This window comes from Squalius cephalus (genome assembly GCF_949319135.1).
Source record: "Squalius cephalus genome assembly, chromosome: 13".
Lineage (NCBI taxonomy): Eukaryota > Metazoa > Chordata > Actinopteri > Cypriniformes > Leuciscidae > Squalius > Squalius cephalus.
The window spans coordinates 25754618-25767635 of NC_137134.1; the positions used below are offsets into that span (position 1 = coordinate 25754618).

The 13018-nt window shown below is 35.8% G+C and overlaps 2 protein-coding genes across 4 annotated transcripts in view; both read right to left on the minus strand.

Annotated features, from left to right (window-relative positions):
• cacna2d2b (calcium channel, voltage-dependent, alpha 2/delta subunit 2b) overlaps positions 1-8717 on the minus strand; it is a 32460-nt gene extending 23743 nt beyond the window's left edge. For all 3 annotated transcript variants that reach the window (XM_079890556.1, XM_079890555.1, XM_079890554.1), the window contains exons 1-2: positions 8422-8717; positions 4188-4269 (exon numbers count right to left, since the gene is read on the minus strand). In XM_079890556.1, coding sequence (XP_079746682.1) covers positions 4188-4269; positions 8422-8519 — 180 coding nt within the window. In that variant the 5' untranslated portion in view covers positions 8520-8717. The remainder of the gene's footprint in view (positions 1-4187; positions 4270-8421) is intronic.
• A 43-nt stretch (positions 8718-8760) lies between these two features.
• LOC307169754 (uncharacterized protein) overlaps positions 8761-13018 on the minus strand; it is a 293723-nt gene continuing 289465 nt past the window's right edge. The window contains exons 51-55 of the mRNA XM_079890548.1: positions 12353-12526; positions 11201-11374; positions 10697-10858; positions 10306-10436; positions 8761-9880 (exon numbers count right to left, since the gene is read on the minus strand). Of these exons, the coding sequence (XP_079746674.1) occupies positions 10313-10436; positions 10697-10858; positions 11201-11374; positions 12353-12526 (634 nt within the window). The 3' untranslated portion in view covers positions 8761-9880; positions 10306-10312. The remainder of the gene's footprint in view (positions 9881-10305; positions 10437-10696; positions 10859-11200; positions 11375-12352; positions 12527-13018) is intronic.

The following is a 13018-nucleotide window of genomic DNA, read 5'->3' on the forward strand; positions in this document are numbered from 1 at the left end:
TATCATGCTTTAGTTTCGTTTGTAAATCAGCCATTTGGAAAATCATTTCAGCTGTGTGTTATAGTTTTTCTGACATCTGCATAGTGACAGATCATTACTTTCATAAAGCATTTATTAAGCTGTCAATGAACATTTGGTTGACAGGTTGATTTTACTTGTTCTTACTGGCAGTTTAATGTGTTTTAAAGGGTTTTCCTTTATATATTAATATACTTTCTCTAAAGTGTACTAATGTTTATTAAAATTTAAATCACTATACGTTAATTTAACAGTCAAGGCTTCTTGAAACCTTCTCAAAGGTTTGCTTAGGGCCCTCAGAAGTGTTAGGCCGACACTGAGCCTGCACCCTCTAGAGTTTCATGATTTCACATATATATATATATATATATACACACATAAGTGTATATATAAGAGGAAAATAAGTATTTGAACACACTGCTATTTTGCAAGTTCTCCCACTTGGAAATCATGGAGGGGTCTGAAATTGTCATCGTAGGTGCATGTCCACTGTGAGAGACATAATCTAAAAAAAAAAATCCAGAAATCACAATATATGATTTTTTAACTATTTATTTGTATGATACAGCTGCAAATAAGTATTTGAACACTTGTCTATCAGCTAGAATTCTGACCCTCAAAGACTGTTAGTCTGCCTTTAAAATGTCCACCTCCACTCCATTTATTATCCTAAATTAGATGCACCTGTTTGAGGTCGTTAGCTGCATAAAGACACCTGTCCACCCCATACAATCAGTAAGAATCCAACTACTAACATGGCCAAGACCAAAGAGCTGTCCAAAGACACTAGAGACAAAATTGTACACCTCCACAAGGCTGGAAAGGGCTACGGGTGAGAAAGGTGAGAAATCAGCCCAGAACTACACAGGAGGAGCTGGTCAATGACCTGAAAAGAGCTGGGACCACCGTTTCCAAGGTTACTGTTGGTAATACACTAAGACGTCATGGTTTGAAATCATGCATGGCACGGAAGGTTCCCCTGCTTAAACCAGCACATGTCAAGGCCCGTCTTAAGTTTGCCAATGACCATTTGGATGATCCAGAGGAGTCATGGGAGAAAGTCATGTGGTCAGATGAGACCAAAATAGAACTTTTTGGTCATAATTCCACTAACCGTGTTTGGAGGAAGAAGAATGATGAGTACCATCCCAAGAACACCATCCCTACTGTGAAGCATGGGCGTGGTAGCATCATCCTTTGGGGGTGTTTTTCTGCACATGGGACAGGGCGACTGCACTGTATTAAGGAGAGGATGACCGGGGCCATGTATTGCGAGATTTTGGGAAACAACCTCCTTCCCTCAGTTAGAGCATTGAAGATGGGTCGAGGCTGGGTCTTCCAACATGACAATGACCCGAAGCACACAGCCAGGATAACCAAGGAGTGGCTCTGTAAGAAGCATATCAAGGTTCTGGCGTGGCCTAGCCAGTCTCCAGACCTAAACCCAATAGAGAATCTTTGGAGGGAGCTCAAACTCCGTGTTTCTCAGCGACAGCCCAGAAACCTGACTGATCTAGAGAAGATCTGTGTGGAGGAGTGGGCCAAAATCCCTCCTGCAGTGTGTGCAAACCTGGTGAAAAACTACAGGAAACGTTTGACCTCTGTAATTGCAAACAAAGGCTACTGTACCAAATATTAACATTGATTTTCTCAGGTGTTCAAATACTTATTTGCAGCTGTATCATACAAATAAATAGTTAAAAAATCATATATTGTGATTTTTGGATTTTGTTTTTTAGATTATGTCTCTCACAGTGGACATGCACCTACGATGACAATTTCAGACCCCTCCATGATTTCTAAGTGGGAGAACTTGCAAAATAGCAGGGTGTTCAAATACTTATTTTCCTCACTGTATTTATATATATATATATATATATATATATATATTCACCATCAAGAGGATATTCATCAGCTGGAGGAAACAGTGAACGAGATGCATATTTGTGTTTTAAATTATTAATGCTCATCACTGGGAAACCCGTGTAACTTCCTGTTAGATGTGACGCACTAAAAATAAACTCATTTAACAGTGATTTTTGAGTGTAAATGAGTGTTTGCGCTCCAGCATGAGATGTGAGACAACAGCTGCTGTAATCCAGCGGCGTGACTGAAGAAGACGAGCCTCATTAAGCCGGTAAATAACCTCTGAGTCCAGAACAAGAGCTGTTTAGAGCTCAGATCAATACAAGAACATCAAACACACGCTCACTTACACACTGACAACTTGGACTTTCAGACGCTGCATTTAAAACAAGACAGTGAGTCAAGATGAGACCCATGAACTTGTTATTCCAAAGAAAAAATTAAAATAAATCAATAATATCGTAGTCTAACATTACACAATCCAATGTAGTCCTGCAAAATAAAATGAGACTCAGCATTTATTTAGCTATATTTATCTGCTTGCGTTATTTTGACTCCTGGTTTTAAAATATGCAATCGTAATATGAGCTCAAATTAAAGCTAAATGAAATTCACAATAATAAAAACTATTTTTTTTATTTTTTATGTTAAGTTCAATTTGTTTTATTAAGGTTAGTTTTATTTACAGTAATTATGTGTTTTCTAGTTTCAGGTTAGTTTTTAGTCAACAATGTTACAAAGTTAGTCCTGGTTTAACAAACAGGGCATAGATTAAACCAGGATTAAGCCTTAGTTGAATTAGGACATTTTAGTAGCTTTTATAAACGTGCCTTAGAAAAAAAAACATTACTGATGTCCATCTTGAGACAAAACAATGGCACTGACATATTTTAAGATATGTCAGAGTAAGTTGCTTTCAGTTAAAACAACTCAATCAGGCATTTTGGTCTGGGACTAGACTTAATCCATATCTGTGAAACCAGGGGTTCATGTGTCAACTGGTATCATCAAACATGTTTAACTAACATTTCAGCATTTTTATGTTAATGAAGGTGGGTTTTAAAGTCACCATGAAATCAAAATTAAGACAATTCTTATTTTTTTTTATGGAAAATTTTGTATTTATAGATGATTTATCTATATGTTACTATTATTTTTTTTATATTTGTTACTATTATTTATATATATATATATATATATATATATATATATATATATATATATATATATATATATATATATATATATATATATATATATATATATATATATATATATATATATATACACGTATTCACATGACCTTGTAATATTTAATCTAATTAAAGTGATCTATTCTCTTCTCTGGTAATGTGTTTACTAGCATAAGGGCGGGACAACCTGTCACTCACATGAGATTGACCAATAGTGAACCACAACCAGTCTATCAATTCCCCATTGACAAAAATCTTTATTTATTTAATCTTTATTTAGTTTTCTAGTCATGGAAATGTATGTATTTTATTTTACTTTCAGTTTTATAATAAAGTTACTTATACATATTTCATGCTAAAAATGTTAAACATGCAAGATGCTAAAAAATTTATATTTCTGAGAAAAGCATAAAAGCAAACTCTGACAGAAAAATAAGCAGTCTGTATGGATGGAGAGACAATCAAACACTCGTCTCACACAGACTGATGAAAGTCGAGGTCAGAGGTCAAGTGTTAGGGTCAAGAGCATTAGCTCAGGGTCAGATTTGATCAAAAGACATGGTAATTACATTATTTCAGCTTTATTTTTAAATCTCAGCTCTAGAGGTTTTTCAGAAGATCATTAGCCATCATTAGAAACATGTTTATCTCAAATAATAATAATATGAATATGATGATGATGACCGGACAAATAATACAACTATAAAGGAGCTGTCATATGCCTGTATTGATCATCAGCAGTGAAGCGTTCTGTCTACAGCGCTGTGGCATTCTGGGTAAATGAATGACTTTAGCATCAGAGGGGTGAACCATCTGTTCTCTCAGTGATGTGAGCAGACAGACAGACAGACACACACACACACACTCACAGAGCTTCAGGATGCATTCAGACGCTGCAGCCTCTCAGTGCTGGAATGGCAGGATCATTATATTCTCTAGCACGGATTTTGCAGGAGTGTCTCAGTTCCTCATTGTTTGTGGGTGTTTGACATGCGGGCCAGACCCAGAGTAATGAGCACACCCTTGACAGAGATAATGGAAAAGACACACACACACACACACACACACACACACACACACACACACACACACACACACAGAGAGTCTTACCCCCTTCAGTTGTTGAGCGCCGCTGATGTGCTGCAAGACTCTGTCAATCTCCTGTTCAATGCGACGAGCCCAGTGCATGATCCTACACAACACACACACACATAACCGTTACACAATGGGGGGAAAAAACAGGTTTGCTGTAAGTTTCATGACAGGCTTCAGAGGTTTATATCACTGTAGCTGAATATATCATGAATTTTTAATGTTATTTTTACTTGAAATTCAAAGAAATGGACATATTTATGTCGCGTTCAGCAAAGAGCGAGCATATTCTCATAATTCATGCTGTGAATTATGGGAGCAAAAAGTTGTGAAGTACTGAATTTCAAGTAAATTATTAAGGCAAAAAATTGTGTTGACAATCGCAGCCCAGACCACTATTTTGAGCGGGAGCACAATCGGTGCCATCTTGTGTTGTAGAGTGTAGTGAAAATGACCGGCTCATAGGACTAGGTAGATTGCAATGCATTTTTCATCTAACGGAAGCTAATATCTAGGTAAGATTATAAACTTTCACCTTAAATCAATATTTGGGTCACAGTGTGGTACAGTCAAATGAATCTCCTCAGGATGACACAATACGAGCGCTCCGTGATATTACACGGCTGACTGTACATCAGGGTTTTAAAATTCTGTCAATTTTATTAGAAATATCAAACAATAATACCGTTTTGACCCTCTTTAAAGGGTTAGTTCACCCAAAATGTTTAATTCTGTCAGTAATTTCTCACCCTCATGTTGTTCCAACCCCGTAAGACTTTCGTTCATCTTCGGAACACAAATTAAGATATTTTTGATGAAATCTGAGAGCTGTCTCTCTCCTCCATTAGCTTCTTTGTAAGGCACAGAAAGTTAGAAAAGACAATGTGTAAAGTAGTTCAAGTGACTGCAGTGGCTCAACCGTAAGTTGATCAAGCGACGAGAATACTTTTTGTGTACACAAAAAAAAAAAAAAAAATTAGACTTTATTCAACTATTCATTTTCTTCTGCGTGGCCTCGGAGTGAGTTCACATAGTGTAAGAGCGCAGCGCTTCTGGGTTGTACGTCACAACGTAGGCTCACTATTGGCCGACGCTGGTCATGTGTGTGATGTGTCTGATGCTGGCCAATAGTAAGCCTACATTCTGACGTACAAGACACACACAGTGCCCACACAGAAGAAAATGAATAGTTGAATAAAGTTATTTTTATTTTTGCACACAAAAAGTATTCTTGTCACTTGATAAACTTAAGGTTGAGCCACTGTAGTGACTTGGACTATTTTAAACATTGTCTTTACTAACTTTCTGGGCCGGCAAGTTTAAATTACAGAGAAGCCTATGGAGGAGTGAGACAGCTCTCAGATTTAATCAAAAATATCTTAATTTGTGTTCCGAAGATGAACGAAGGTCTTACGGGGTTGGAACAACATGAGGGTGAGTAATTACTGACAGAATTTTCAGTTTTGGGTGAACTAACCCTTTAATGTGGCGCATCACTGTAGCGCCTCAGTTCAAGCGGCAAGTGAACCAATCTGTGTTCCTCTTTCTTACTAGTTATAGCACCAAATAAGCATGAATGAACACCAGAAGCAGTTGAAAGATACAGTCCCGTTTACTTAAATGCATCATGTCTCATTCAGCGGAAAGACGTCAATAAAACAGCTGTGAAAAATGTAACAAAGCCATTCAATGACTAGAAAAGTCTAGGGAGGAGCATTTTGCTAAATATATGCACTAGCCTATATTACATATTTACTATATTTTTACTCTTATTATTTAATAAAAAAATATTCTAACATTATTATAAACAAAACTTTTTACTTTTATAAGAACGAGTTGTTCATTTTAATGATTTAATAATAATAGCAGCTGGCAGGTTTCCTTGTATGTTTAGAGCATTAGTTGAGAGAGATTTCTTTCTTGGAGAAAATGTGTATTGTGTCAATTTTGGCAAATTAATCAATTTTGAAACAAGATCAGAATCGAATCGCAAGCTTATGAATCGAAACTCTGTACTGCAGCCCTGCAGTATACATTATCAACATTATGATGATGATAATCTGAAAACATTAACGTGTTGTCTTTCTCTGCAATACTGGAATGAACAGTACAGTCTAATTTCACATCTTTTGTGTAAACAATGGATGCTAAAATCACTAAGTTAAACAATACATTTTCAGTGACCTCAACAGAACTGTCCTCATTCGTACTACACACAGTATCAGTGACAGAATATGATATAATATCCTCACAGTCGGCTAAACCGATCGATATAATCAATGTACAGAATGTGATGTTTATACTGTCCACAAACACACAGGCTACAAACAAACCGTGCTGCTCAACGAAACTGCCCTGATCTACAGATGCAGATGAATTATTGAACATCTGCGAGGTCTCGTTCAGCTTCATTAAACCGCCCTGTTACAGAACAGCATGTACGGTTAAATCATAACCCTGCAGTCTGATCATAAATATCACCTGTTTCCACGACAACAGAACAGATCTGCAAGTGATTACAGCCCGGCTGCAGTTATGTTATATTACGTAAGTTCAGGTTGTTTAGCATCCATTGCTCGAACCTAATTAAATCGGAACTGTCAATTAACACGAGGAGATCATAACGAGCGAACGCTTAGAGAAATCTCTGAGGGTCCAGCATTTAATAATCAGTGTTAAATGAGAGGATAAGATGAGTTTGGGGGGCACAATATATCAGTTAATATGAACAATTGTTTATTATTGGTATCAGAAGCATAATGTAAAGGTTTATTTTTGGTAAAACCCTTGCAATGTTTTTTAAAACTCTTATTTTTTTTGTTTTAAAACACTTAAAATAGTATACATTTATAATATCAGCCATATTATTGGTTACTTATCAGCCATAATAACACTAACTAGGCCTACATTTTTCGCATGCCAGATAAAAAAGTGAGTGGCTTCTTTGTTTGGGTATGAGAGTTATTAAACAGAATGAATGATTACAAAATGATTTGCATAATTATTGGCATACTGGTGCATTCTTTTAGCCAATCTGATGTGATGAAATGTTGACTTTACTGAAAAAGCAGTTCAATTCTTTTTTAAAGTGAGGTCACTTGGAAAATTAATAGGCCTTGCTATCATAGATGAGATTTAATTATATTAGAGGAACTCAGTCTGCAATTTTTCCTCAAAGATGCAGTAAACACACACACACACTTAATCTGGTTCACTGCACGTTTAGCATCATGTGTTACACAATATGTAAAGGTGAGAGTGTATCAGGGTGTGTGTGTCAGTGATTCAGGCGATCTGATGCACTCTCAGCAGCTGATCTGAGCATGCCCAGAAACACACACACAAACACATCTTAGATCTTCCCCACTGCCTATTACCTGACACACACTCCCTAGAGACACGGACAGAGAAACAGGGAAATGAGGGGCTGTTGTGACCCATATTCACATTACAGAGAAAGAGCAGCTTTAAACAACAGAAGACAAACTGTGAGCATAGATAGATAGATAGATAGATAGATAGATAGATAGATAGATAGATAGATAGATAGATAGATAGATTAGTTGTGACAGTAATTACTTTGTGATGCTCTGAGTATTATTGAACCAGTTCATATGCCAGAAGACTGCCAGAAGACACACACTGAAATATACACACGCATCCATCTATCTAAACGAGATAATAGATTGTTATTTAAAAAGCAAATTAGAATGAATTCAAACACTAACCCTACAAGAAATTATTTTAGAATATATATATATATATATATATATATATATATAAAGTAGGTGTTTGCCAAATTTAGCTCACTTCTAGGGGATAAATTTGTCCCCAAACTATGACTTATTAAACCCGCATTTACCCTAAACTATGAACAATAAGTTCACCATACATCCCTTAAGTGTGTGGTAATGAGTTTTTCCTATGTGTAGTGTTGTGGAAATTAACATTTTGAAGTGTAACGTTGAGAAAATGTGTGTAATGTTGTGGAAATTAGTATTTCTTAAATGAAACGTTGTGGAATGAGCACTTATGTGTAATGCTGTGGAAAAGATTATGTCTTTCATATAATGTTGTGGAAATTAGCTTTTCTAACCAGTAACGTTGTGGAAATTAACATTCTTACGTGCAATGCTGTGGAAATGAGGGTTTGTTACGTGTAATGTTTTGGAAATGAGCATGTCTTACGTGTATTACTGTAGGAATGAGTTATTATTTCATGTAATGCTGTGAAATTGTTAGTGTTTCTTACGTGTAATGCTGAGGGAATGTGAGCGCGTCCACTGCGGTCCACGATCCGCTGAAAATCACCATAATCAGCGGCAGACACGCGTGAGCCCATCTCGCCATTTTCCATGAAAACACTTCAATCCCGCGGCGCAAATATCCTCACGATTATCCAGAAGAGCAAAATATACTGATATGACGCAGTAGCTTTTTGTCTGTGAAGTACAAATTAAGTGAAACGCAGAGATGTCTGTGGGCGAAAGATGCTGCGCGTGATGATGCTGCCGTGCACGCGCGCCCGAGACACCCCACAACTGCGCGCGACCCCATTCATTCCCAAACACACTGAAACACAAACCTCGTTATCAGAGAAGATATATTTACATACTATTCATCTCATACAAAAATATTAACACATTCTGAGCAAAGAGAAAACACTACAACGCATCGAGGGGAGGAAAAGAATGGCTGATGTGAATGAGCTATTTTAATTTGTTGTTAATGAGGAAATATGTTACATAAAGTTGCTATGTTAATCATTTGTTTTTAATCAAATTTAACTACTGACCCTCTGGCCTCCTGGTCTTAGGAACAAATCAATTTAAATTCAAGTTAATTAGTGGATTAAATAATATTTGTAGGGTGAATTCAGGTTGATTGGGACACTTTTTCCAAGTCATCTCAATGGCAAAAAGATTGTCTAATTCATCTGCATAATTAGTGATTATTGTCTAATAAAGATCATTTATTCATTCATTACATAATCTGTACACTTGCCGGGGAAAGTCTCAGCAGTGGTGAGGAGCAGGGAATATAGTGGAGTACAGAGTGGAATAATGGATCACAGCAGGAAAAGCAATCACACATAGAGCTGTACAACACTTAATTCTGCTGAAGATAACTGTCAGTGAGATGAGAACGGGTTATATAACTTATGTCTTCATATGGTCTAATATTCAGGCCAGCATGGTTCTTCTCAAAGCCAGCTCATACTGTTGTGAAATTTTAAGTTCAAGCCCACAGCTTTAAGCAGGAGAATCTCTTAGGAGCACTAATTATACTTAAAGGTGGCTAGTGAACTAATGAACGTTTCAAACAAAATAAAATAATCAGAGTTTCAATTTTATATTCTCAATGTGCCTCACAATACAATACAATACAATAGGGTACATAAATGCTGTGAACTGGTAAATACTGAAGCTTAATTAGATGGGAGAAGAGACTCCTCAAAGCATTATTGTCTCATGTACAGAACAACAAACATAATGAAATTCTTACTTGGATGCTTCCTTGCAGGAGTTGTTTTGCTTATGTGTGCATTAGTAATAAAGTTATATAACTAACTTAATACAAATTCATATATATATATATATTGATTTGAATCTGTATGTAGCCCACAATGATTTTAATCCCAACGTCATTATGTTTTCAGGACTTTACTGAAGATGAGCTATCGCCACATTCTCCTTCCTCCTCTTTTCCACCTGTAAATAAAACTAAATGAATCAAGGTATTCATATGTATTAATCAGTATTAATAGTTAATACATAAAAGCTAGTTTAACAAACTTTACATTTGTAAAAGCAATGCTACTTGAAGCAGTTTAAGTTGTTTAAGAGTGTATAAACGCATTGTATTCATAATAGCTGTAGGTTTTGAACAGTGTTTGCATTCATAAAATGCTGTTTGGCATCATCTCACCAAAAAAAAAAAAAAAAATCCCAGTTCTAACATAGTTCAGTTTTTCTTTTTGTGTGTGTGTGTGCTGATATTCATAGTTTACAACAGAGTTTATATTTGAATATAATGTATATTTTAGATTTTGATATACAGACATCACATCATCACACATATTAATTTATACTCATAGACACAGTACTATAGTAAAGCTCTTCCGATGATCCCTCACCTGATGTTCACTGGTCTTGTTCTGTTGATTTCACAGGTTCCTGAGCTTTAGAAAAGGATGTAATCCATCCACCAATGCTACCAATGAGGTTTACACCAGCTCTCCAGCTAAACCAATGATCTCTCTCTAGGCTGTAAGAGGGAATCAGAAGAGAAAATAATCAACGTTGGGTAGAACAAGTTTAAAATTCTAATAACTTTTTTTTTTGAGTGAAAAGGTGTAAAGTTAAATTAACAAAATTCCTGTAATCAGATTAGTTACTGACTTTACTGACATTATTTGGAGAATATTTAAAAAAAAAAAGGGTTATTTTAAATATGAGTTAAAACACAAATTATGTTAATTTGTTTGGTGGTGTTAGCATGACTGTAACAAAAATATGTTTACTCACCTCAGTGTACAGTTTGAGTCTCGTAGCACGTCAATGAGCTGCGCCTTTGAGTCTCCTATGTTATTTTTACTCAGATCAATCTCTTTTAAAAACTCCAGTGCTTTTGTGTTTGTCAAAGACTGAGTTAAAGAAGAAACGTCTGTGATTCCACAGTCATTTAGGCTAGAAAGAAATAAACAAACAGAAAAAGAGAGAGTTCACCCAGAGTTTGAAAGTAACTTTTTAAGGCATGGTCATATTTACCATGAAAAATAAAAGCACGATCAATGTGTCAGGGGTAGAAGGTTCTGCAGGTACACATACATTCTGCAACTTATTAATGACATTTTTTTGCAAATATTATTCTCATTATCTCATTACTCTGATTTCATTACAGTTACTGTTATTTATAATCACATCAATTCTCAAATTTTAGAAAAATTCAATGACAAATATTTAATCAAAATGCACATTTTAGTCAAAATGTTTTGCTCTCATTTTGATTCTTGTATGTGAGTTACTGACCTCAATCTCTCCAGTTTACAGTGTGAATCCTTCAGTATGTCACATAAGTGATTTACTCCTTTGTTTTCTATTTTATTTCCACTGAGGTACAGCTCTCTAAGGTGTGATGGGTTTAATTTCAAAGCTGAAGTCAGGATGAGACACTGTTTCTCTGTAATACTGCATCCACACAGACTGAAGACAGAAAGAGAAAACGCCATAAAGTCACTAATACACTCCCAAACACCTGGAAACCTAATTGTATGACCATAAACAAGTGTGCAACTTTGGTTTGAGAAGTGGGGGGTGGGGGAGGCACAAAATGGGGGAAAATGTTTTCCATTTGAATCCCATTTCCTGCATTTACAAACATTTAGGGACTATGTTGATACAAAATCCAGGAAATAATTTGATTATAATGATAAATTCTGCCAAAAATAAATAAATAGTAGGCTACTAAGGCTTCATCTAATAAGAAAAATATGTCTTACTTTCTTTAGGGGCCAATCGCCAAGGCTTTAGAGAATCATTTTATAAAGTCAAAAATGTTAGCCATTAATGTTTTGTGTGTAAATAAAATTAAATAACGAGAGACTCAATTTTCACTGTAATGTAGAAACAACATAAAGACATTATATTTTAAATAATTGCTTAATGGCATCTTTTTATGAATGAAGGCCAGTATCACTGATATTAATATAGCTACTGATGTCTCGATGCAAATGATTTTCCCCCCAAATTTTAAACATTTATTAGGCTTCAAAAAATATAACAATTTTTAATTTATGTGAACTTAAAACAAACCTCACATAAACCCATAATAAATATCATATTAACCAGTGCATTTCCTGTCTAACAGGTATGAAATATACAGACATTGAATAAGGTTATCAAATAGTGTGCACTGCATAAATTAAATATGGATTAATCCTTATTAAAGCTACAAGCGTTCTTTATTCAAGAGCAGTTAGTAATTTTCTGTTCCCTTTATTCTTTGGTTAACTTTACTGACAGACAGAATTATTGGCTGCTGTCACTTTAAGATATGCCGCTGCTGACAGGATCTCACGCATCTCATTTTCTCACTACTCTTTACTGATACACACACTGAATCATGAGCCCATAATAAACTTTAATCACACTGTAACTGCTGTACAGTATAATTATACTAACACTAGTTTTTCCAGGTTGAATTCTGGGTTCATCAGTAGATCACTGAGGTTTTTCACTCCAGAGTCTCCTAGTTGATTCCCACTCAGCTCCAGCTCTCTCAGGTGTGATGGGTTTGATTTCAGAGCTGAAGTCACAGCAGAACAACCTTCATCTGTCATACTGCAGTATCTTAACCTACATAGATAGAAATGAAAGAAACAATTTATTCTGTAAAGTTACAACATCTTAATGACAAATAAACGGAGAGATACTTTATTTCACCAGATCACAAAACATATCACACATCACTAAGGTAAAGAATTTTCCACAAATATAATGTGAACTCAAGCTCTTTATAAGACATTAGGTATGAGGGCCCTGAGATATTCAGCATAAAAGTCATTTTCTGCTTGAGTGTAAAAAGAAGAAAAACATCTGAGAAGCAGTATACTGTGTGGTGTTTTAGTGGAGCATTATGTGACTCTGGAACAGACTACAACTGCTGAAATGATTTTAAAGGGGTCAAGACATGAGAAATCAAATTTTCCTTGATCTTTTGCCTTGATCTCATATAAGTGTGCTTTCACACGTGGTTCGATTCCCCACCCTTCCCCCGCTGGACTGTGTAGAGAATATATTATTTGGGTCCGGACCGCGGTGCATTTGCATCGAAAGAGCAGCTGTTTA